Raw genomic sequence first — 26,372 nt, forward strand, 5'->3', positions numbered from 1 at the left:
TGTGGAAATTTGAATTCTTTTTCCGGTGAAAATGCTTGCAGGCTTAGTATTTTTTGCAGCCATAGTTTAATACTTATTAAATGCATCATAGAAGGCTAAATGGATTTAGAACAACTTGGTTTTTTTAACTTAGCTACCTACCTAATGCAAACAAAAGCATGTAAGAGTTATAGATACATATATAATATATAAAATATAATATATATACTATATATTATATATATTTAATGTGTGTGTGTGTATATATATATATATATATGTATATATATATATGTATATATATATGTATATATAATGGCATTGTATTTTATTATTTAATTTGGTGATTAAAGGGAAGTTTTGGTGATGTTAACCTGCATTTTTTTTGTCCTTGAGTATTAAGAATCACAAACAATTCTTGAGAACTAGAGAAGTAGAATCCCAGACCTGAAATTACAATACAGAGTCTTGAAGGTATTTTTTCAGTAGTAACACCTGTCTCCTCTTTGACGATGTTTTGTTGGAAACAGATATTTTCCTCTTTAAAAGTCAAAATTAAGCAAACATGTTGTATATTAATTTAAAAAGAAAAAAAAAGATACTTCCTTCTTCTGATATTTTTCCCTTGTTGTTTTATTAGAGCCTGGTTTGCTATTCCTGGGCATATTAGAGGTGCTGACGTAGCCTAATCCATAAGCAGCTGAGTGAGTGGCTCTGTTAAGAGCCTTAGCCTATGGGAATACAGAAGGTAGGAGCCAGCCTACAGTGCTGGGGTCAGTCTGGAGGGGTTTTGGCAAAGTCTCAAGCAGAACTGGAGGTTTCTTAAACCTGTGGGTTTGAGTAGCTGAGAAAAACCACTTTCTCCGTCAAGATGTAGGTGGATTTTACAGAAAGTCGTATTAAATCCCAGTCTGTAACACTGAACATTAATGTTAGCCATTTATTTGATTGTTCCAGCATGTGTTAAAGAGCTGCTGCCGCCCATTTGCAGCCTAATGTGTTTATTAGACGATCTTCCCAGTGGCATCTTGAAGCGTCTGTCAGGTAAAAAATTCATGAGCATTATTGGCTTTCAGGCTGCAAATGGAATATGTCGTCTTCTTACTGTCTAATACACCACTCCAAAGCCATTACACAGGAGTGAGGGAAAAGATTGAGGAAGGAGCCTTCAGCTTAAAAATGTGGGTAGTAGGTGTTGGAGCCAGTTTTCAGTTCTTTTGTACATAGGCTCAATGGTATTTCCAAGTAAATTGTGTTTCCTTTCTTAGTTATAGTTTGTGGAGTTTGTGAAGAATAAAGTAGAGTTTGGTAAATACTGCCATAAATCTTGTTTTAATGTTATCTGTAATAGGCTGTCTTTAAAACAGAAAGACTAGAAAAGATAGAAAAGGCTACAGGTGCCTGTCAGATTTTAGTACAAATCCTCTAAAGGTGACTAGAGTATTTCAGCTTGCTGCTATCACCTACCTTGTGAAACTGTTTTCCCTTTTTGCTTTATACTCTGTGACTGTTGTAGGATGGCAAAGGTTTTAGACAGTTTCATCTAGTAAAAGTGGTAGTACTGTTTGGGAAAAAAGCATACTCTTAAATAAATTAGTGTATGTTTTTAATGTGAGGTTACCATCACCAACCAAGGTGTTGAACATCTTGTTTATTTTGGCAGATTGGCATTGTTTTGTTTGGGGTTCCAGGTGTTTGGTGGTGAAGGACAGGAATAAGTTGGTGGTAGAGCATGTGGCCTGCTTATACCAGGGATTCAGGAGGATGGTTTAATATATCACTTAACTTTTGTCACACTTATTAGTGGGTCTCTTGCTTAAGTCTTGTTTTACCAGACAATGCAGTCTTTTTTACCTTGTTCCTTATAATTCCCTCGATTTTCACCTCTTGGTTTTTTTATTTGTTTTCAAACCCTTATTCTGGATTTGTCGAAATTTTGCACACAAACCACCAGTTTCTCCAGGGGCAGGCAGGCTGCATTCAGTGCCTGGGACTCTGGCAGGTGCTGCACTGGAATGTGCTGGGAGTTAAAGTTCCTCCTGAGCTGGAGTTCCGTGCCTGACCACGGAAAGCTTGGCCTTAGGCTCCAGTGCCCCCCCTCTCTGATCTAGTATCTTATCCTGCCTCTGACAGCAATTTCCTTTGGAGCCTTGGGAAAGTGGCTAACAAGCATTGCCTTTGCTGAAAAGGTTGCAGATTGCAGTATGTATCAATATTAAATATTTTCCAGTTCTGAAATGAAGCCAGGGAAAGAAAGAGTTCATAAGCAGGAAAAAATGTGAAGAATCAGAATTTGCATGTGATTTCCAACTTTCCTTTGGCTTCTACCAGAATTAATGTTGCAGAGAGTACATTTCTAATTTTGAAACTGAGATAGAAAGCTTTCTAGTCATGGCAACTTCACAGGAAAAAAGGATGAACTGTAATGGCTATATGTTTGAGTAAACAACCACAGAATTATAAACTGTTTTTTTCAAATTAGCTGTTAGAGAAAAATTTTTGCCAGACTTTTCGCTGACTTGTAGTATATTTTTGGTCAGTAAACAGTATTTTTCTGTTTGTTACTCTCTAAAACTCTGACTTCAGTAAATCTTTTCGATATGTATCAGTTGTATGTACACTAGTTTCATCTGTTGATGGGCTGGAGGGATGGTGGTATAGTACTGCTACCTGATAGTCCACTATATGATACTTTACCTTTTGTTTGCAACTTTTCAGGTTGAAATAGCAGCTTTGAAGGTGTAATCCTCATTTATTCTTTAACTGCATTTGTTAGGCTTATAATAAATCTGACAGTTTAACAGGCCTTGTTTGGAAGATGGCCTGTTCTGATAAGAGATAAAATGCACATTATCTTCTTCTACATTGACTCTGGATGATTAACTGAATGCACTGGTGCTGAGGATCAGTGTTGGAAGGCTCACTCTGCATGCCATGTTCCCTCCTGGCATTTGAGGAGTTGAAGAGATGTGAAAATTCTCACAAGTGGTTTGTGCTAAATATCTTCCTGTCTCCCACTTCATGGTGCCTCTGCTTTTGCTTTCCCATTTGAAAGATGGGTGTTTACTATTGCTTTATAATTAGGTTAAGTCTTTCTGTGTGCTCCAACTTTAGCAGTTGCTGGTGGAGGATGTAAAGGAGGATGTGCCGTCATGACAAGAGCAGAGACTATTGTTTTATTACTGATAACAACAAAAACAAAACAACAAAAAAAAGAAAAGAAAAAATAATTTAAGCTTATTTCAGACTGTTGTTTCAGTCTCCCACCTCTGGTAGAAACTGTTAAAATGTCAATGAATGTAGTTACTAATACTTACCATGCTAAAATTTTTTAATACAATTTTTCAGTGTTTGTGATTTACATTTAACAATTGGAATAATTAGCCAGTGTTTTTTAGCAAGTAATTTGGATACTTTGGCCTGTGATAATGAAATGAAAAGAGAGGGAAAATGCACTTCTGGTCTTAAATATAAATAGGAAAAAAGTATTAAGTTACCTGAGATGTCCCATTGGTATGGGTCATCAGTATGAGAGTAAAATTAGTTCTTTGGATATTTTTAGTAATAATATATCTGATTCTCTAATTACCTCCTTCCTTGTAGGAAAATGCTACGGTGAGTGTATTTATATTTCCATTGCTCTATTGCTCATTTATGCCCAGTGGAATTAAAGCTTGAGTAGCATCTTAGTCAGCATTAGGAGTTCAGATCCTAGTTATTGTTCTAGTTTTGATGTTTTGTTGGGTTAGGACACATGGAAAGAAACATAATGCAGAGTAGAAGAATCTGGTACCACCACTGAAGGCAAAATACCAATTGGGATATTATGTTTGTGTTTTGGAGTGCAGTACAGCTCTCAAACAGCTTACACAATGAAAAAGGGAGTGCCTGGTCTTGCATGACAATTCATTCTGCGAGACATGCATTCAAATTTAACTTTGTGAGACAATTTCTTTTAAAATAAAACTTATTTAGTTCAGTATCTGATGTATCATGATTCTATTTTTTTCATTATCAAGCATGTTTTTATCTCTCTGTCCTCAAAGCAGTGATTACTGCTGGTTTTGTTTTTATTAATTCCCAATTTGGTTAATAGTTTTTCTATGCCTTACTAAATAACCATTTCCAACATTTTCTTGATTTTTGTATTTTGATATGATAGAGCTGATACTACATTCCCACTACTTCTAAAGCACTGAATGGATCAAATGGTTTAATTTCTTTATCTTTCTCCTTTCTGAAAATTCCTGTAGAAATGTACAAAAAGATCAGTGGAGCAGGATTAAAGCTGCCTTCTAATCTAAGGTAGTTCCCTTAAGGGGAAGTTTAATAGAGCAAAACTTTGAATCTCTGACTTGTTATTCTACTCATAGTGTCTTTAGTTTTGAATTGTCATGTTTCCTGGAAAAATTCTGACTTCAAATGTGGGACTTCTGTTTTCTGTCCTGAGAAGTTCTATGAGTGGTTCAGGAGCCTAGGAGTGTCTAAAAGTGCTTTAAAAATCCCTAAGTTCTCTTGTTAAAATATTGAATGATACAATGTTAGGAATGTTTGTGTAGTGTAAAACTGTTGGTAATGATTAAAAACCAAGACATTTTGATACAGATAAATTAATATGTATGGAGGAAGTTAAGGCAGAAACCAAAAAGCATAATATGCTATTTAGCTGCTTCAACTCACAGGTGTTTATTTCTGTGTCTAAAATTCATCCATCAATTCAATAAAAATTCATGCCATTTTCTGATTCTTGCTTGGAAATTTCCCAGGGGCCTGCTCCTTGGTACTATATGTGCCCAGAAGTACTTTCTTCAGGAAAATGTAGTTTTAGTTCCTTACTTGTGCCAGATTAAATTTGTAGAGGTACTTAAACCTCAAGTTCTTCATCTAGTGGTATGCACTGGTCTTGATTGTGAATTAGCTCATGGAAAGATATGTGAAACAGCTGCTTTCTTTTTAGAAGACATGAGGAAACTGGGAGAGTGCTTTCCTCTTTGACTCATTAGAGTCATTGATGAGAAATGGGGCATGGAGCTTTGCTACCCTGCTCAGCCTGAAAGAGTTAAACCTCAATCCTGTCTCTTCAAATGGTGTTTGAACTAGTTACTCTTGAGTTCAGTGGTATAGACCACACCCCTAAAGACTGCACTGCAGGAGCTAATCAGCCTTGCCCCCTTTGCTTCATGAGCATCCAGCTTTGGCAGGCAGGTAGCCTAGTACCCAGGAGGCTGTCCCTGTCCTGCATGGTGGGAAATGCAGCCTTGGGAGCTCTGTCTGGAGAGGAAACTCTATTTCCATCACCCAGTTTCTGCCTGTTTTAGATGGTAAGAGTGTTACAGAAGAGTCTATCCACACCTTCTGAAAGTTGATTCTTCCTTATTTCTCCTAACTAGGGAATAGATTTTAGTTTCTGAGTTACAAAATAATACCTGACCTTTTAACTATCCCAGTCAGACCCTGAATACTGGGAGGCAAGGGTTTGGGGGCACATCCTTTTGATTTCAGTACTGTGTGCTAGATACAGATGAGTGACTTTCATTTTAGCCTTTGAGATTTTTTAGATTGCTTCAGTAGCATCTGTCTAGCTCTCCACTTTCCAAGACACCTATCTCTGGATTTTACATTCTGCTCTGGAGCACAGTCACCTACAAGTCAAGAAAATAGCTTATAAAAATCTTTGAGGTATAGAACATGATATTTAATTAAGACATAAAGGAGAACAAAAAGCAAACATGATAGTAGGTGGTCAATTTCCAGAAATAAATTATGATGAGTGAGAAAGAAATGGGTAACTCATTCTAAGAATAAACTGATAATTCTGCTGAGAAAAAGATGTAATAGCCTGTAAGTGCAAACAGAATAAAATGAATACATATATTATTTGTGTAGAACTATTTGCTATGTTTAATAAGGAGAGAAGAAGGTGCTAGTTTTGTAATTATGATACGACTTTTCTTCTCCTTAATATAGAAGGATAATGTTTAGAGTTTATGGTGGGAAATTAGTTTTAATATGTCCTCCAAAGGCTGATAGTGGGGACCTAGTGGGATTCCTACAGAATAGCATCAGTGTGAGTGCAAGAAGAATTGATTTATGCATTGGTGGAGTTACTGGTGAAACTTTGGCTTCCACAAAAATAAAACTTCCCTTTGAAGTAGATGTGACAGAGTAGGTAGGAAAGCTGTCAGTAACAGTTTCTGTGTGCTTTCCTGAGGAGGATGGGGTTTTGGAGGGTGATGTCCACCCTAAATGCTTACCTTCTTACTACGTGGGAGGGAAGGGAGTTAGAAGATAACAATTGAAGGTTTGACAGGTATTCGTGATTTGTTATGCTTGCTTTTCTCAAGAAAAATAGCTGAGTGACATTCTTCAGGTATTACTTGGGATTCCCCAGTTTGTCTGAACTTTAGGTCACCATCTAAGTCTGGATCAGAGATCAGATCTTGGGAATGTACAGCTTTCATCATGCTGATGATTTTTTCTCACCTTGGTCAGTGAAAAATTTAGTCATTGAAACAGAGCTGCAAGGACAGTTGCAGCTCTCCACTGACAAAGCTTCTGTTTTGTTTAAATGTTGTCAGGTGGAGGTTGTGATGGTACATCTTCCCTTTGAGAGTTGTGTCTGCTCCACCACAGAAGCACAGCCTTCTTGCTCTGCTTACAGTGGGATCTTCTCAGAATAACAGCAGTGTGTGTGTGTATGTAGATATGCATATACATGTATATACTCAGCAGAGAATAAGGTAATCCAGATACCTTTCAAATGCAATCTGATACCATTCATGTCAAAGACCAGATGGAAGCAATACATTACAGGCATGATACAGCCTTTCTCGTGAAATTTGAACAGTATCTAGAAGAAGGGGAATGACTCCACTCTCTGCTTGAACTAGTTAAAAAAATACTGACATCAGCTCAGTTGGTCAGAGCATGGAGTTAGTAGCACCAAGGTTATGGATTTGAACCCAGTATGGGCCATTCACTTAAGAGTTGGACTCAGTGATCTATGTGGGTCCCTTCCAACTCGGAATATTCTGTGAAAAAAACAACTTTAGTAAAAAGAAATTATTTTTTATTTTTGCTTTTAAATTAGGGAAATATTAAATGGTGGTAATTTCTGAATCTGAGATGGCTTCTACTCATCATTTGCTTGCTCAGGTTTTAGTGAATAACCTTTCTCAGCATTAACTGCTTGGACCTTAGTCTTTGGGCTTTTTATGCCAGTATCTGCAATATCTTCACTCAGCTGGCTCATTGGGAAAACTGAGATTGCCAGTGGCAGCTAGATTTGAAAAAATGTCAAAAAGAAATAGGGAAGGGGACTCTGTCTTTAACTCCCAGGCAGGTCCCTTGTTAGGTTCATTGCATGGCTGACCAGGACAGCAGAGGGAAGGGAATTGGTGGGACAGAAATGAGGGGCTTGAAGGAGATGGTGAACTCCCTTGTTTTGATACCTGATTTCCACTTGATGCCAAAGTGAAGTGGTCTTACAATTGCAGGCTCCAGCTCTTATTTTAGTATGGTATGAATCACCTCCTGGATACACTTACCTCCTGCATGTCCCTCATGCTAATCCCAAACAATACAGGAGCTCTCTGAAATGTCTAGCAGCACCTCTTGCCATCATCCTCACAAAACTGGCAGCAACTAGGCAGATGCTGAGCTGGGACTGCTCCATCTTGCATGAATTTTTGAACATTTACATCGTCTCCCAATGTCCTTTGGTGATTTCTGCCTCCAGAATATTGGTACTTGTTGAGAAATATGTAATCTGAGGCAGACAAGTTTCATGTGCTTCTACAGGGCATAGGGAAACCAACAGTGGGGAGCAGGGCAGGATTTCCACAGGCTGTTCATTGCACAAATTATAAGCTTCTGTTATTTTACTATGTTAGCTTGACAAGCTATTCTCCTTCTGAGGTAGATTATATGTACCAAATATTTATCAGTTCCTCAGCGATTTCTAGTACTGACAGATGTTCTGTTTCTACAGTTTTGTACTTTGGCAGGCATTATCTTCTGATTTTTAACTAAAGCTCTATGTGCTACCTTTTCATGCAGCTGGGACACATGTTTTATTTTACATATTTCAGTTCTGTTGTGTTTTACTTGTTGTATGGTAACTATGGCTTTTCCTTTGTCTTTCATCATTCAGCCTTACAAATTTGCCATGAAAATTCAGCAACCCAGGCACAAAATATACTTATCTGTTCTTACATAACTGGTAACAGTCAAAGAGATGATAATGCTTTACTTGCCCACCACAAATTTTCTGCTCAAGGAGTTTTGTGCAGCATTTTGTGGGGTCATAAACACAGTGTTTTTATTGATGCCTTTCAGACAAGTTCTGTTTCAAATGATAGATTTGCCAAGTAAAATCATAGTTGAGCACAGAATGAGAAACTTGGAAATATGAACTGAGAACTCAAGACTTTTCTGCCATAACCCCTTCTTGCACTTTCTTCCTTTTAGTTGCTGATATGTGTTCAAGATGAGTGGGATGGGAGAAAATACCTCTGACCCATCCAGAGCAGAGTCAAGAAAGCGCAAGGATCCCGATCAGGTTGGACCCAGGTTAGACCATTTACTTCTGGAAATATTGAGAGAATGAGTTAAAAAAATGTTACATGTGCTTCTGTTTTTCAGTTAGAAGATGACAAACAACATTCTTGCAAAGAGAAGTTAGTGCCAAACTACTTTATTGCAGTAATTCTGTGTTGTTGAGGGTTTGGGATGAAGATGAGAACATTCATATTTTATTGTTATTTATTTGTTTATTTTTGAATCCAGTGTTGTGCCAAAATGCAGAATTTTGGTGAAAATTTAGGAGAGATGTAAAAATAGCTTTTGGCTTTCACTGCAAGAAGTCTTCAGTCACTCATTTTGTCAATCCAAGATTTTTTTCTACCACCTCTGTTGCACATTATAATCTAGGTCTTGAAAAATATTTTCCAGCTTTACAGCAGTTCTGTTACCAACACAAATGCATTTTAAAGCATAACCACTCATTCATCATCTTTTCCTAAGACTGCCATAAATTCACAGCAGAGAGTAATGATTGCTTAATGTAACTATTTAAGCTGTTTTATTTTCTCATGCACAATCACTATATAATACTCTTTGGATTCTTAGTGCCATGTGGGAGGGATACTTGTAAATATTCAAATCCTGCCCCCCTCCCCCCCAAAATAATCTTGTGTTTTCAATTTCTAATCCCAATCCTCTTTTGAAACAAAAACATGACTGCTGGGAAAAAAAAAAAGTAACATCTTTTCTAATGCTCCTTTCCTTGTTCCAGAAGAAATCTTTTTCTGAGAAACTTGTAAGTTATATTTTAGTAGTGAGAGAGGGCAGTTCTCTTTCTGTTTTTGTTAAACTAGTGTCTTACCTTTTGAAATCATCTCTGAGCTGGCCAGAAGGCAAGTAAACTGACATTAAAGGCAGCATTTTTATAAACTTCTCTTTCAGCCCTAAAAGAAGCACTGAGAAACGCAATCGTGAGCAAGAGAATAAATACATTGAAGAACTTGCAGAGCTGATTTTTGCAAATTTTAATGATATTGACAACTTTAACTTTAAACCTGACAAATGTGCAATCTTGAAAGAAACTGTGAAGCAAATTCGTCAGATAAAAGAACAAGGTAAGAAGACTAAGTAATTAACTTTGAATATTTTGTGTTGATTGTTATTTTGGTTTTGGCTAACCTGATTGTCTCTTCAGCCTTTCTTTAGCAAATTCCCAAGTTTTCTATTAACCAGTAAGGAATGATGCTGTAAAGTCATGTGAATAGAGTGTGTTAAGTATCATATTCAGTATTTTTAAAATAAGCTTCACTGAAAGTTGTTTAGAGGGAGAGAAAATTGATCAGTCTGATCTGTGTGTACCTAATGGAATTGAAATCACTTGTGCTTTCACAAAAGTTCCACTTTGGGGAAAAAAACCACATACTCTTACATGGATGATGAATCCATGCAAGAGAAATAATCCAGGAGAGTGGGGTCTGTGAGTGTTCTGCATACTCGTTTTGCTTTCTTTTGTTGGTATGAATAGATATTGTGGACTAAATTATCTGCGTCCTTTAAATGATGACATCATATCCTCGACTACAATAGATTTGAAACTATTCTAATCTCTAGATAGGGCCCTGTTATAAATGTAAACCACAGAACGTGACAGTTTTCTTCCTGTTCTTTGTCTAGAAGATTAGTTTTGTATTTCTTTTCTTTTGATATATTTCCTATTCAAAGAGAAAACCCAAATCTTCTAGAAACTTTAAATTTTTTTGGAAGTGGGTTTTGTGGCACAGGTCTGTCTAGGCAGGCACACTGCAGGTGTTTGGGACAGATTCAAATTCTTAAAGTGGGTGCATATAGTTTTTCTTTCAGTGTAGATGATTTATATCTCTTTGTAAACTGTGTTGAGAGCAATTCCTTTGATTTTCAAACACTTTAAACATCTTTCACTTTTCTGTGAGAAAATAGTTCTTTCCATACTGGGTGTGTAAAATTATAAAAGTGACTACATGTTTCATACATATTTATCTAAGTATATAAGTAGATCTACAGTTTTAGGCATCAGTCTATTCAAAGCTAAATGGAAAGTGGAAAGAGTCAGATTGTGTCAGCTGCCTCCAAAGTGGGTCTAACTGATTAATCTTAGGGAGTGTTCCTATTTTTTAGCTTGTTCTCTTCTTTTTGCTGTTAGGTTGCTATGATTTTTAAAGTGGATATTCTAGTGATGTTGCCATGCCCCATATTATAAGTATACTTGTTAACCTCACACAATGTCCATCATTGTTGTGCACCTTGCTGGCTTTTGAGATCTTATTTTTCCCTTATTTTCTTCACTGTTTTCTCAAATTGATTTTTAACTTTTTTTTTTTTTTTTTTTTTCCTGTCACCAAGCAACGCATACTCCTTATCTTTACCTGAGAAAAGGACAAAAAAAATTTCTTTTCCTGGGAAGTGAGTGCACAAAGGAAAACCTGCTAAGTCCACTTCAGTAATTCTGTCAGCAGTTCTAGAAAATCTAGTCTGCAAATATGGCTCAAACTCATGGTAACTTTGTCAAGTCCAGGGTTTTATTGTTTAGGACCAATAACCCTGCAACAGTTTTCATATAGTTATAAAATATTCACACTCATCAGACCAGATTAAATGTAAATATTGAAATCATCTTGGGCCAGAATTGTGCCAAAGCTGAATGTGCAGTTAATTTTTTAAGGTCATAAAGTCTCATTGCAAAAACAACTGAATATACAGTTCTGAAGACAGACTAAACTACTGTGAGCACTGTTTATTTCCACAAGTAGAAGTAGTTTGCAGCCCTTGAGCAATAAAGACACTAAGTTGCTCTTTTTGATGTCGATTTGTTACACAAGGTTCTTCAGTTAAGGACAATTAGATATTCTGGTAACTGGATATTTGCATAAAACTCATAGGTGGTACAGACTGACTAGGTGTCTCTAAGGGGCAAAAAACTGAGACCTTCAAGGTGGTCATTAATAGCATCTCAGAGTCTAGGCATAAAGAGCAGAATATTTGAAATTCCTTTGAGCTGATAAAAGTTTGGTACCTATTCCTCCATAGAAGCTGCTTCTGTTTGTTGTAATGGCAGATTTTAAAGGCTTTTCCTTTTAAGAAAAATTCAAATGACAGTATACTCTGAAATGCAGTCTTATTTTGGAACAGGCATTTCATTAACAAAAATGTCTCACATGTATTAAATGTCTAAATTGCACAAACAGTACAATATAATGTTATAAAAAACCTGACATAAACAATGCAAACAGGTTGAAGATCTAGTGAGGCTATTACTATTGCTCTCATGTTTTATAGGTAGTTTATTACCTCACATTAGGAAGCCTGCACTTAGATATGCTTATCACTTAAATGTATTAACTTGTAGGTTGTTCCAGATCTTTCTGACTGTGAAGACCTTTTAGAACACCTTGACAACAGTCAAAAACTTGCATTATCTATTTCTAAAATAAGTCATTAAAATAATGCTATACTTGCATGAAGTGCCATAAGACTCCAGTTAAAATAATATTTGATTACAGTTGCTTTGTTGATTTTTTTAGTGTTATGCAGAATACTTGTACGACAGAACTAAGTGAATGTCCTGAAACTCTTCAGTGATTCTTCACTGACATGGAAAAATTAAGATAGCTTAGTGGTCACACAGTGGGTCTGCTCTAGTTTTCCTCCAAAGCAGATTAATTAAATCAGTGAGAACTTAATTTACAGTTTTATTGTTTAGAAGTTTTAATAAAGAGGTTGTTTCTTTGAATACATATTAAAAATTCAAATTGCACATGAAGGTCTAATTACCTCCAAAAGCACTCAGTTATAAATACTTTGTAAAGCCACTGAAAGCAACAAGTTTTATAGCTGCTACTGAGATTTGTCAAGGAAACTTTATTCAAGGTTCTAGGAGTGAGAGCAAGGAAGGATGAAATGCAGATTGGTATTGTTTCCCATGTCAAGTTAGCTGGGCTGGTAGCTGAAAAATGTAATAGATCTTTTGCTTTAATAATACTATATAATTTAATATAATGTTGTCCTCATCTATTTTATATGCAAATATATACTTGGAATACTTTATCTGTTATCTTCATATCATTTCTCACAGTATGTACTTCAAAGATTCCTAAGTTGTGGTATGTTAGAGATTCTCTTTATTACAATTTGAAGGCAAGTTATAAATGCATGTGTAAAGCTGAATTCATTAAAAGAATTTAAGATATTTGAAGGATATCTGCATTAAGTTTTCATCTGGGTTTTGAAATGGTTTTAGTACTTGGAAAAGTGATGACAAGTTATTTTACAAAAGCTTAATTTTCTACTGAGGACTTTTATAATATTATCTTACAATGATTGGATAGAGATTTTGTGAATGTCCAGAGGAGATGAAAAATCATGATTATAGCATGAAGATGAAACAGAAGTTGTATTCATGTAAATCTGAAATGGCTCTCTCTATTGGGGATTTGAGACTTGTGTTTCAAGCACTTTGGAAAACATTCATTCAGTTTTTTATTTTTTTAACATAAAAGTAATTTGGAACAGTTGTGTTACGTGGTCATTGAAGTGTAAGCTCTCCTGTTGTTTGCACTCCATGTTAAGTTTCTTAGAAAGAGTAATGGTCATATATGTTGCAGGTGTGTTCATGATGTGTACAAGCAAGTAAATTCTGATTTGCACATGCTTAATTTAAAAAACTTGTGTTAGGCAAGTGTAAAGACCATTGGGAATAAACATTCCTTTCTATGCCAGACAGCCAAGGAGCTATAAAGCCATTTGATTGTGCTTAAGAAATATGCTTAGTAAAATAGTGTCTGATTGATTTTATTATCCAATCTTATTTTAAGAATCAACTTCAGCATTTAAGACACTAATTTCTGTCACATAGATACTGCTGAAAATGTTTTCTCATATCTAATAACAACAAAATTTTGACAGCAAATAGAAGTAATCTGAATTTTCTACTTCCTTCGTTGACAATCTGTTGGACTGTTTCACATCAATGTCATTTGATTTTATTCCAGCAGTAGTCCTTTTAGTCCTTTTCCTTCACTCCTGTCACCAGCCTGATTCCCCTCATTATTTCAATGGGTTTTTTCTCATTATTTTCATGATTGTTTTGTCTCTGTTTTGCTGGGTTTTATTTCAGGGTTTTCTGGGGTTTTTTGTTGTTGTTTGTTTTGTTTTTTGTTTTTTTCTTCTTTTGGGTATAAAGCAGGTTATAAAAATTAAAACCTTAGTTTGCAGCTCCTTTTATCTGTCTTGCTGGCCCCAGTCTCAGCAGGTAAATAACTCATCTTTTAAAGCAGAGACTGTTTGTCACATTTCACTGTTTGAACAAATCCTGCTTCAGACTTTTACACTTTCTTTTCTTCATTATCTCATTGTGTTTTAGCCTCCTGTCTGAATATCAGCAATGCAGTAGGTACAGAGGATACTGAAAATCACCTTAAGCTTCTTCAGCAGTTTCTCCAGCTAAGTCTCCTCTGACCTCTTTGGTTGGAGTGCTGAGGAATGTGTCCTGACAGAAGTACAAGGCATAGGGTTGTTTGGTTTTTCCCAAGTCCCCTGAATTCCTTTTATTAAACTTCAGGTCTCCATCTCTTATTTGTCTCCTTCAATTCTCCAAGCCTTTCTGTCATCTGTAGCATTTTTTTAAGATGGCATCCACTTGTCTTATTTAGATTCACATACAGTGTGTTATAATCAACTGTGGTAAAGTATCCTCAAATATGATTTTATGTCACTTCCATTTTTCTGCAGAGTCCAGTTTTCATGTCACCAGTTTCTGAAGAGGTTTTGTGTTCTGTAGATCAGCTTTTCAGTGGTTCAGGGAAGGGATATTGCGTGGCAATTACCAGTCTAGCTGTTAATGTACACTTCTGAGTTGTGAAACAGATCTTATTTTCAGAATAGCCTTAAAAGACAGACCCTGGACAGAATGAATCACCATGTGAAAGTAAAATAGTGTTGGGAGAGGGAGAAGTGCTTGAAGAAGAGAAACATGCACTGAAACCTGTATGAACTTTAAAAGAAGGCTTGTTGTTAATCATATTTATCTTCTTTTTCTGGTTTCACATTTGATAGCAAAACCAGTTTTTGCTTCCCTGTAGCAGTACTGTGTAATCACAGGGGCACTCCAGCAGATAGTGAATTGTTGCCTCCAGCACCAGTATGCAAGTAAAATCAGAAAAGAAAGCAAGCAGCATGGTCTTAATGCTGTAATGAGGTGTTGCTTTGGCTGCTGCTACATTGAGTTTATCAGATCTGAATTCAGAATCATATTTCACAAGGTATTTAAGCAACTGCCTAACTTTAAGCAGATGAGTAATCCCTGTTAAGTCGGTGGAACTACTTAAAGGTTCAAAGTTATGTGCATAAATATCTTGCAAAATCAGGATATTAAGGCAAGAGAGCATATGCAGGCTTGTGTTTTGTTTGTTGGTTTTGTTTTGCAAATATTTTACTGGGTCAATTTTACTGTAATTACATTTTTATATTAATCACATTTTAGATGAGTTATTCAAATTTTATGCCAATTTTTGAATCTTTTTCTTTTTGAAGGAATTCTACATGGCTATCACTGTATATACTGTATTTTCAGTCTGATAGGATTTTAAGGCTGAATTAAGTGTCACAGGCATTTGTGCTTGAAGTCAAGGAATTTATGCAGAGCATTTACAAAAAAAACCCAAAACAACAACTATTACTGAATTTGCTTTGCTGTCTCCCCTACCTATAGCTGAGAGTGATGCACTGAAAGTGTCTTTGATCTTCCTCTGTACATTCTAAAGCTTTCTGACTAAATATGCAGTTTATGTTGACTTTACTACTTGCATGACTCCAGAGAATTACTGATTCACTGAAGAATTTAAAGTGGTTTTAGGTAATAAAAATCAGTTACTTTTCTGTGTCTGATGAGAAGTAGCCATTGGCCAGCAGACCCATCAAGTGGGAAACTTCCTGGTGTTTGCTTCTTTTACTGGAGTTGTGTATCATGCAGAATATTTTGCTTAGACCTTATGTACACATAAGTTAAATTATTTTAACTATATTAATATTCTTCTGTGGAGGCAGTGCTATAATGTAATTATTATTACTTACTGAATAAGTAGCTGAAGACACTTTATGACATATAGCTGTGTCCACATTGGGATCAAGCAGTTAAGAGAGGGGGTTTGTTTTGCATGGAGGAAAGACAGAGAGAGAGAGAGACTTCTTACTGGGGCCTGTAGTGCCAGAACAAGAGGCAGTGGTTTAAGCAGAAGGAGGATAGAATTAGATTGGACATAAGGAAGAAGTTCTTTATTATGGGAGTGATGAGGCACTGGAGCAGGTTGCCCAGGAAAGTTGTGGATACACCATCCCTGGAAATGTTCAGAGCTGGATGGGATGGAGCTATGAGCAACTTGGTCTAGTGAAAGATGTCCCTGCCCATGGCAGGAGGGGTGGACTAAGTGATCTTTAAAGCTCTCTTCCAACCCGAGCCAGTCCGTGATTCTGTGGTTCTCTTACTTCAAGAAAACAGGTAAAAATGATCATCAAGTGTGCAGGCTGCAAACTAACCTATGGAAAATAAGTCAGCTGTTGAAAAGCCCTGGTTTCACCACCTTTCCTCCTCCTGATCATGAGTTTCCATTTCCATTTCCCTTCCTGTGACAGTAGCATTGCTGCATTGTGTGGTGAGCCTGAGCAGTGTTTTTGAGATGTCCTGTTGTAGAGGATCTGTCCCACCATGGGTCTTTAGTGGAGCCCCACTCCCACACAGGTCCAGACTGAGCTCTGGCCAGTGCCCACAGCTGTCTTGCTGGTGTTGGGCGTTGCAGGGTGTCAAGTGATGGTTGTCACCTAACAAGACATTCCTCTTGACTTTGGGCTTCATTTAGTCAGTGATGGATGTCTTCCATGCCAGAGATGATTTGCTTGAAGTTTTAGACCAAAAGCCTAAGCTTTGACTTCAAGTTATGGGTTAAAGTTAAACCAAGTGTTACTCTTAGCTGTTAAGGTACTGGTCTGTTTCAGGTAGAAATAGTCATTACTGGGAGTGCCACAGGAAAACTTTCTTGTTTGTTTTGCATCCTACTTAGATTTGCTTTTCTGTGGTCTTTGTTTTCTTTCATAACTTCTAAAGGTCCAAGAGAAAAAAATAAACTAGTAAAGTGTAGCTGTTTATCTTATATAGCTGCAAAGCTGATTGCAGTGTAAGAGGTAGTGATCTATAACACCAAAGCTGGAGAATGCTGTAAAGGACTGAGGTGCTTCTCCTGTATTTAACCTTCTTTGGGGAATATGTGTCAAGTGTTTCCTCTTTGTTCTTTATAGGGATATCTTCATTAAAGTTTTGGTTTAGTTACTTTAATATGTAATGACCGTATTATGGTCTATGTACTACTGGGATTGTAGTAAGAATGTCTTGCATAAGAGAGATGGAGACATCCCTTCTTGAAATTCTGGGTTTTGAAGGCTGCCTCCTTGGTAAGTGTATTGTTCTCAGACTGCATTTAAATTGTGACTGAGCACTTTAAACTTCAAAACTTTACAAGCTTGTTCGGGGTTTTTTTGCAATTTATAATGTAATCTCTTATGAACTGTAAATATCATAAATTCATTTAGCATTTTTATTTGAGAGGAAAATAAAATACAGAAATACAGACTGACATCCATACCACCACCATACGGACTAAGCTTTTGAGTCTAGTGTTTTTCACCAGCTGTTCTGTCTTTAGAGGTGTGGTCAGAAGCAAAGGCTGAGTTTAGGTGCTAAAACATGTATGCTAAGCTTAGGTGTTAAAGAGCAATTGTGACCTTCTGATTTGAGTCTTAGTGATAATGTTTTTAGTCCCTTCTGGATGGTTTGCAGTGTAAAAGGTGCTGTCTGTAGAACACCAAATCTTGCTGTGTGCTTTAGATTAGAAAATGCAATGTCTTAATCTCAGCAGCACATAAAGCAAGTAAATGAAGGAGACTTCATGTTACCTTGGCTCTCTGTTACAGCTTAATTTATGGAATAGCAAATTAATTCACTGTGAATAGTGATGATACTTCAGTCAAAAAAAGATCATCTATTTTAAGGAATCTAGCTTTTGTTACACAGCTTTTATCTTTTCTTTTTAAAGGCTGCAGCTTGAAAAGCAATAATATAATATTTACTCACAATAGGGTGCAATGCCTTTCATACCACCTTTGAATCCTGAAAACCTGTGGATTCACAGCACATTGAAGAAGCATTGATCAAAGGCTTCTCTCTGTTCAAACTAGAACCAAGATAATTGCATCTGTTCTAAGTCATGCATTTTGTTATTGCTGTAAAACATTCTGTGTATGGAGAGTTAGTTGGAAATAGGGGTCCTTGAGTGTGAAATCAGCAAGGATATGAAAAACAATAAGTCAGCTATTATTACTTCAGCTTTCAGTTTCTTTTATGAAAACCCACGGTGGGCAGCTGGGGGAAAAATCACAGACTGAAGATTGAAGGATGACATGGCAAGTGATCAGTTGCTTACTCTGTCATGAACACTGTTGAGCTCATAGTGAATGCCCTCAGACAAACAATTAGAGTCAATACATACATACATGCTTTCTGTTTCCTTTCATCATTATGGGGTGTTGGCACATCCCTCTGTATGTGACAAGACAAGGGGTACTCTTAATCATTCACTGCACACTTACACACATACTCACTCCCCTTCCTTCACTTCCCCTTGCACAAGATCAGAGCTAATGTCAGAAAGGGGAGACAGAAAAGTACATTAATTTAAATTCTGCTAAAGTGGATAACTCCATAAACCATAAATCCATTAAGTAGATACTCCATAACTGGAGATGCTTCAGATATGCCCATGTTGTCTGAATAAGTATCCACATGCTTCTTTGGATGAAGCAGCTGTTGGTACCTCCCTTCACTGGGGCCCAGGTTGTCTCAGGGCAGGAATGCATGTCCCAGCACCTTGCATTGCTCACTGGCAGGAGCCAGAATGGAGCTCCACAGTGTGCCTGCCACACAGGACTCCAGCTCACAAAGGCAGGATACTGCCCAGCAGCTGGAATTCGTGACCAAATTTGTACACAAGGGCCAGATTGTCAATGGGAAGTTAGCTAAAACTGGGAGCAGCTTCATGAAGAAATTGGTAAGTTCTGTCAGCCCTCCCAAAGTCTGAATGTTCTTCAAAATATTCAGTGGAAGTTCTTGTCATGATGAAGGAGTTGGTGAAGTATTTTGGGATGTGTTACAGAGTGCTGCCTAGGGGGTTAGAATGGTCCCTTGCCATCTTAAGATATGTGATCATGAAGAGCACTAGCCTTATACTGGTACTTTTTCTCCTGAGGCACAATTTCCTAGAAAGACTTGGAACAACCTGCAGTTCCCATGATTCTTCTGAGGGAGATTTCTTCCAGAGAAATTAGGTGTAGGCTATATTCAACACTGAAGAGGAAGTGTGTTTAAATATAACATTTAATCTACTTGGAAATTTAAAAAAAAATTAAGAAAAAAAAAGAGGAGGAAGAGATATCAAGGTTGTAATTTCTAAATATAGATTGGAAAACTCGTTTAGATTTTTCTTGGTTTGTTTGTTTTGATATTTGGTGGAAAAATATCAAAGTATTTTGTGCCAATAACATAAAATTCTTCCTGTCTTGCTTCTTTTGTATAAAACCTTTCACCATCTTGGGTTGAAGGAAATACTTGAACATTTCAGGTTTTTTTTCTATCTTTAGTTGTTTCTTCATATTCCCATTGACTTCTTTGAATGCAATGCTCCCTGTCACTGATTGCCAAAAGTGGAGTTTTGTATTGAATGGATTTTATTTTATTTTTAAGCCTGTACTGTTTCCTCTTCTTTTCAGTAACTGTCCTGTGTTTTGTTTTTCATGTCTTCCCCAGTCATGCTGTCTCTTGCCTTTGGTGTGGCTTTAGCCATAATTTTACAACCAGCAACAACGTACCTGTGACAGTTTTATTCCATTCACTGTCATCCCTCTGATAATGTTTTTACTCTTAGTTATTGTGATAAGAAATCATCAAATAGTTTAAGGAATGTGACAAAAGTTACTAATGAATCATTGAGTGTTACACTGCTGAAAAAATCAAAGATTATTGTGATTACTGTTGAGCTTGAAAGTTGAGCCACCATCTGTCTGTCTGCAAGAGGTGCTGATTTTAAGTGAACGTTGTAGTACAGATTGTCAGACCATTTTAGTTAATGTTCAAAATACAATTATGTGTTTGCAATTGGCAATCTAACATGTACATATGCCCAGTAAGCTTTTTTCCCTTTTTTTTTTTTTTTTTTAATCAGTGATACAGGCAGAGAAGCTAATCTGTAAAACCTTTATTAAATATAACTGAGGGAGAATATTGGCTTTCTCAGGGTCATTGTGAATTTTGGTGCAAGAATACTTTTCCTTTCCCTGAGCTGTGTGATGGTCATGAGCATTGCCATTTGTTCTTTCTTTGAAGCTCAGACAAGGAGCATATATCCTTTATCTCAACAGCTTGAATGCTTTCCAAAGGAAGGGGTTTGGTTTTTTCTATTGTTTTTTTTGGGGGGATTTTTTTGGGTTAGTTGATTGGCTCATTTAATAAGGTCTTTGGTCCCAGTATTCTTAAGTGTTTGGGCTGAGGTGAATGCATATTACTGTGGAAATAACAGCTGTAATGTAAAAGGTCTCACCTGTTGGTGCTCTAATGGGTAAAATGTAAAATGAGGAGCAGGCGCCCCTGTTCCTTTTTACAAGCAAATAAGTAAATTGGAGGCTGGAGGAAAATGTTCTGGATTATCACTTCTGATGTAATGCACAGGCTTGGCTGCAGACCTGCATTACCAGCCTTCGTGCCAAGGAGGGACACGGCTGGAGTCAGACCACAACCTTCAACATTTCCTGGTTAAAGTGGCATATGCTCAGCATATTCAGACTGCCCAACTAGGGCCCCTCATTCCCAGCTTGTGCCATGTCAGGAGTTTGGGGCTGGGAAGAGCAGCAAGACTGCAGAGCTGGCTGGGCAGCCCTCGCTGGCACAACGTGCAGCATCCTCTCCACTGAGCTCCCATGGGGAACTGTTAAAACAGCTCTGAGTTTCTTCTCAGCAGAGAACTGATAAAGCTCCCTGAGAAAAGAGAAAACAATGCCATTAGTGTTTAATATTCTGTTTATGGTTTATACTGACATATTTCAGACTGGGTGCTGATCCCTGCGTCATGAATCTGAATTAGAGAAATAGAAATGGTAGTGCCTAATTAATTAAGTTTTAAGAATGGTTCAGTCTGTTGAAGGGAGCCCATTTGTACCTATCAGTGCCATTAGCAGACATTTTAAAATGTCTGCTAATTCATATGTGACAGAACAAATTAATGCAATTGAGATTAAAAGTGACTTTGTCTGGATGTAAATCATAGCAACAAGATAAGCCAAGATTTTCTAGGGTATTGAAAAAAGATCTCTTAATTTTAGAGAATATTTTAAACAATGCAGGTTAATAATCTTTGCCTTTCTTACCACAGCCACGCTGTATTCATAATGTACCTGAATAATGTAACCACTGTTGAAAGATATGAATTTTATCTTAAACACAGTTTTGTAAAGGACTTGGATTTTAAAATCCCTTTAAATAACTAGCATGCAGAAATAAACAGTTTCTTCTAAGAAGGTTTTGTTTTTCCATCTTCTTTCCTTGCAGTAATAGGAAAGTTTCTGTTTCTAAATTGCCTTGAAAATTTGGCTGAGGCCTCTGATGCTGGCTTAGACAAGTAAGAAGAGGGCCCCAAACTTCTATTTCTGAACACTGGGCTGTTATAGAAGAAAACTTTACTTGTCCTTAATGATTTAGAGCTTTTTTGCAAAAGATTTATCTACCATTATCTGGACTATTAGAAACAGTAGGAGCCCTGTAATCCATGTTAACATAGACACATTAAATTAAACCTGTTTCTGTTCTTCCTTAGCTGTCTTCAATTATCTGTGCTCCATTTTGGCCTATGCTTTATTATGGAAACTTCTTTTCATGGGCTCACAGGGAGCCCATGATCCATCATATTTCTTTTTTGTGGACCACATTAGTTCTCTTGAAAACTTATGCAGTTGTCAATGGATATTTATAAAAGCAAAAAGATCTTTGCCTGTTGTTGTGGATGATCTGGTGTGTCACAAAGATTTATTATCAGCATCCTAAGATAAGACAGCTATTTTGTAATCATGACGATGTGGCATTTGAAGAAAGGGAGTCATCTGTTTCCTTTTAACAGCTGGTTGAGTACAGAAGAGTTAGGCTTTGAGAAACAGAGTCTGGCTAGATTAATTCTCATTTCTAGTATGTTATTTTGACCTAAATTTTGGAAACCTGTAAGTTTAATTAGCTTGGCAACTGCATCTGCAGATTCTAGTCTAAAGAGTGTTAACCCTTATATCTTTATTTTCAAAATCTGACCTGTGTTTTTACATGTCAGAGTACCAATTGGAGGGCTGTTAACTTTTGTAAAAGCAATATATTATTTCTGAGACCATGGTGGAGTTCTGTTTTGACCAAAATTATCAGATTCTACCATGTTTCTTGTCTTTGAAAACATCAGCTCAGCCAAAATGTTAAAATACTTTGGACTCCCCCCATTTACCCCTTCATATTAATACTGTTTTGAGAGATGAATTATCAAAATAAGATGAGGTTACTCATTAGATAAATATCTAACACTTATAAAATTGCAAATGCCAAAAAATACAGTAAAATTTTCTGTCCTAATTCAGTACATACCAAAGAAAATAATTACTTTGTTAAATGAAGTGATGCCAAATATTTGTATTTAATATTTCAGTTGCAGAGGTCAGTTAGCTTGGCTCTTTCTTTTGAAATGCAGCCATGTTAATACAACAGATTTTAAGTCAGTGCTGATGGGTGTGTGGCATTTGTTATCATGCACAGTTGAGTAGTTTATGTGAGTGTTTTGAAATCATGTAAATAGCAACAGATGCAAAACCGTTTCCTGGATGTGTTTGTGTATACAGCTACAGATACATATATTTGAATCTGCTTATCTGATTCTAGCACAGAATAATAAGTGACTGATTAAATTGAGGGTATTTTGGGGTAAGGCACTGACAGCCAATGTACTAATCTAACACGTGTACTCCTTTATTGTTTGAGTACTGTATTTAGGCATTTATTAAATACTATAAATTACGCTGTAATCAATCAGATTTTTGTGCTTATACTGGTTACTACACATTCTTAGGAAATGTAAATGCAAAAACAGAATCCCAAACTCCTGTATTTAAAAATGCATTTTAAAGCCAGTGAAAATTATAAATTCTCAGCATCATCCTGGATTTTGGCCTTGTGATAAGGAAATTTCCTGGGCAGTGTACCTTTGATGTTTAAATAATTCAGACATTTCTGTAATTAGTCAGTATACACTGGAAAGATAGTGTTGGTGGTCTTTTCAGGGAAAAGATACTACCTTTAAAACAAAGGAATATATACATGTACACATATATATATAATATATAATATATAATATACATTTTTCTGATTGCAAGTTAAACACAGCCTTTCATTTCATATAAGGGCATATGTTGAACATACTCAAATATTTTAGTAATTAGACCTGTCTAAAAATTTTGCAGGTGTAAAACTATACCCAGTTACGTTCCTTTCCACCTTTTTGAAAACTTAGTGGAAAAGGTTAATGTTGCAGCATGTCCAGGGATTCAACAGGTGATGGTCATGAAGAAGCTTAATTCCATGCTCCAGAGATAAAAAATTACTTTCCATTCACAATATGGTAGTTTGACACATCACCACAAGTTTAAATGAAGCATGGAGTGAGAAATAGTTTTTGGATTCAGTCTGGATTCCTTTTAGTCTTAGTTTAGATTTTATTCAAAGGGTAATATAGCAGTTGTCCTTCTGTGTCTTCACTGATAAATATAAATACTAGAAATAATATCACCAAAGAAATTATTTTAATTGCTGCATTGTTTTGCATTTTTATTGTGTGCTGGGGATGGATCAAACCATTGAGAATTTGGGGTCCCAGATAGGACACCTCAATCCTTACTTGAGCAGCAGCAGTGAGAGGGCTGTAATTCTGTGTTTTGCTTCAGTCCCCAGTCTTACCAGAGATTAGTGACCTTCTGAGATAATACCAGGTAAGAATAATCTCTTGCCCACTGCATTAAGTAGATGAATCTTCAGATAATAGGTAGGAAGTTCTGTAAATAATGCTGTTTCTGTGAATAACATCACTTTTAGCTGTCACTGTTATATCCAAGAGTTCTCAATCTTCATAGAAGTTATTTAGTGTATTTCTGGAGGGGATTCTGCCTTGGTGCTCTGAGGGGTGCTGTGTGCCAGGAATGCAGCACTGCAATACCCCAGCTCATGGGGCTTGGAGACAGCTGGATCCTGGGGCCAGGGCAGGAAGAAGTGGGCACTTCAGCTGCTGCCCCTGTCTTCTTCCTCACTTCCAAGAAGCAGACCTCTGAGTTTTGTAATAATGAGGAGGAAAAAAGGTCATAGATGTTGATGACAGCAAAGATGGCAAAATGAGAGGGAGGAAGATACCAAGGAAAAGGTAGTAAAATGCTTCTTAAAGTATTTAGCTAAGAATACATACAGAGATGATAGGCTTCTTTCTCTCCAGCAGTTAAATATTATCCTTGGTAAGTTGAATTTCATTATTTTTGTCCTTGTTCCAGTTTAACTGAGCTGGGGGCAATTATTTCTCAGGCAGTACTTCTTACAGAAGGTGTATTGAGTGACAAAAATGCTGACTTGTAAAAGAAAAGAATGATGGTGAAGTGTCAAAATTATTAAAAGACAAAGCTAGTATTAATTTTAGGTGTTATTGCTTCCATTTGTTGCTATTCCTAAATCCATCATAGGTTTTCAGTGCTTGTTTTCCTTTCAGTGTCCATGAAAATTTTATGTGCTGGCTACTGTTACTGAATTTTCTAAGAGTGGGACTTCACACAAACCTTGTAAAGCTCCACGAATGTTTACCTATATTTGATGGTTTTGTGAGAATGTGAAGTTTTCCATAGAGTTAGTGCCTTAGTGCTGCTTTTTTACCATGGGAAGTTAGAGCACCAGTTAGAGCAGCTTGTGCTGGAAAAAAGAAATCGCAGCGTTGAAAGTGCTGCTACTCCTGAGTGAGTAATTTTACTTCCAGCTTTCCAAGGGTTTTTAGCTTAAGCCCTAGGGTCATTTACCATTTAAGTGTGCTTCCACCAGCAGTAGTAAATATGAAGCTAAACCATGTGGGTGTGATGAGCAGAGCATGGGGAGATGAGCTGGGCAGTGGGAGTGCAGCCCTTCCAGCCAAAGGGGAGCTGGGCTGACAAGAGGGCTGTGGCAGGGAGGTGGGCAAAGCTGTGCTCACAGTGAATAAACGTGCTGAGAAAAAGTGCAGCTGTGCTTTTTTAATATGCACTGCAGGAGATTTCAGCAGCCTGATGATATATCATGCATTAATGTTGAAAAGATAAACACATTTGGAGAGCACAGGAAGGCCTTGTGTTTTTATGTTAGCAGAATGCTTCCTAATGAATAAGAACGTGCTGCTGGCTTCACAGAGCCATATGGCAGCTTTTCTAATTTTAGTTCAGTGCAGATGCATAATTCTCCCTTGTTTTACCTCCTAAAACCTTCCTGAGATGTTGCATAGTTTTTCCTGTAAGACTTGATCTGTAGTTTCTGGGGGAAAATATGTATTCAAGAGTCTAAGAGCTTCTTTGCTCTGGACAGATGTGTGCTGTGTGATGAAAGAGCAACCTCACTATATAATCACTTCCCTAAAATAGTAGCTAACTTTATTCACAAGGATGGGATAAGCTGGTCTTAAAATTGATTGCTGAAATAGTTGCTGTTTCTTAGGCACTGGTGTTTTGAAAAATTGCTTGCTTTCAGGGAATAAAAACAACTTGTATTGAGGCAGTGGGAACTGGGTAAGAACGTGCACGGGGATATCAAGTTTCAAGTGAGCCATGGATCGAGTGCTTTGAATTACACAGCTACAAGGCAGAGCTGCTTTCCCTGTGGTTAACCAAGCATCAAAATAACTTGCACGTTCTTCACTGCTTTACTTCATCATGTGTAGTGATCCAAAACTGCTCACATTACCAAATACAATTTCTTGGTTTTTTTCTCATCTGTGTTTTATTCAAGTTGATACATTTGAAGGCACTTTCTGTGCAGCCCCATTCATGTTAAAATCCTCCTGTTACCTCAGTCAATACAATTACTTAGCAGTAGTCATATGCAGATATTATTGCATCTAATATTTGAAATGTTATTTAATCAAATACTCAAAACTGTAAGATCAGCTAAAATATAGCCTTTGCTAGGTATACTTCCTATTATATGTTAGCATTAGTTTTTAGTACTGTATCTACCCTTATCTTTGGATAGTTAGGTACTTCTGCAGTTTTCTTGATTGGGTGTTATCTTTGCACAGCTATTCAGAAGGATCATGTAGAGCAAACCTAGGTGTATGAATTAGGCAAGACAAAAGTAGTTGGCTAATACATACAAAACATGGAGAAGATAAGTTGTTTTCAGGATAGTTCCAGTGTAAAGTTAAATTGCATGTTTAAACTTTGTATAGCATTTACATTCACTTTCAAGTGATGTTCATGTTACTGTTACAAGGATCTTTTTTTTGAAGAGTGCAGAGTTGTGCTTTCTAGTCACTTATTACAAATCTCTTTGTTTATATTTTTTTACCTATTGTGCCAAAAAGGGTGTGCAAAGACCAGGAATTATATATAGGGCACCTGGGAAGGCTGTTTTAAACAGTATTGGATAATAAACTTGAATTTACCTGTTTTTTGTTTTTTTTTTTTGCTTGACCTTTTTCTTTGATGGTTTTTAGAGCGTAGGT

At 36.8% G+C, this 26,372-nt stretch overlaps 1 protein-coding gene across 7 annotated transcripts in view; it reads left to right on the plus strand.

The window, feature by feature from the left end:
• NCOA2 (nuclear receptor coactivator 2) overlaps positions 1–26,372 on the plus strand; it is a 186,996-nt gene that overhangs the window by 104,678 nt on the left and 55,946 nt on the right. For all 7 annotated transcript variants that reach the window (XM_056483702.1, XM_056483699.1, XM_056483700.1 and 4 more), the window contains 2 exons: positions 8,449–8,550; positions 9,445–9,617. In XM_056483702.1, the coding sequence (XP_056339677.1) occupies positions 8,468–8,550; positions 9,445–9,617 (256 nt within the window). In that variant the 5' untranslated portion in view covers positions 8,449–8,467. The remainder of the gene's footprint in view (positions 1–8,448; positions 8,551–9,444; positions 9,618–26,372) is intronic.

Source organism: Oenanthe melanoleuca, chromosome 2 (genome assembly GCF_029582105.1).
Source record: "Oenanthe melanoleuca isolate GR-GAL-2019-014 chromosome 2, OMel1.0, whole genome shotgun sequence".
NCBI classification, from domain to species: domain Eukaryota; kingdom Metazoa; phylum Chordata; class Aves; order Passeriformes; family Muscicapidae; genus Oenanthe; species Oenanthe melanoleuca.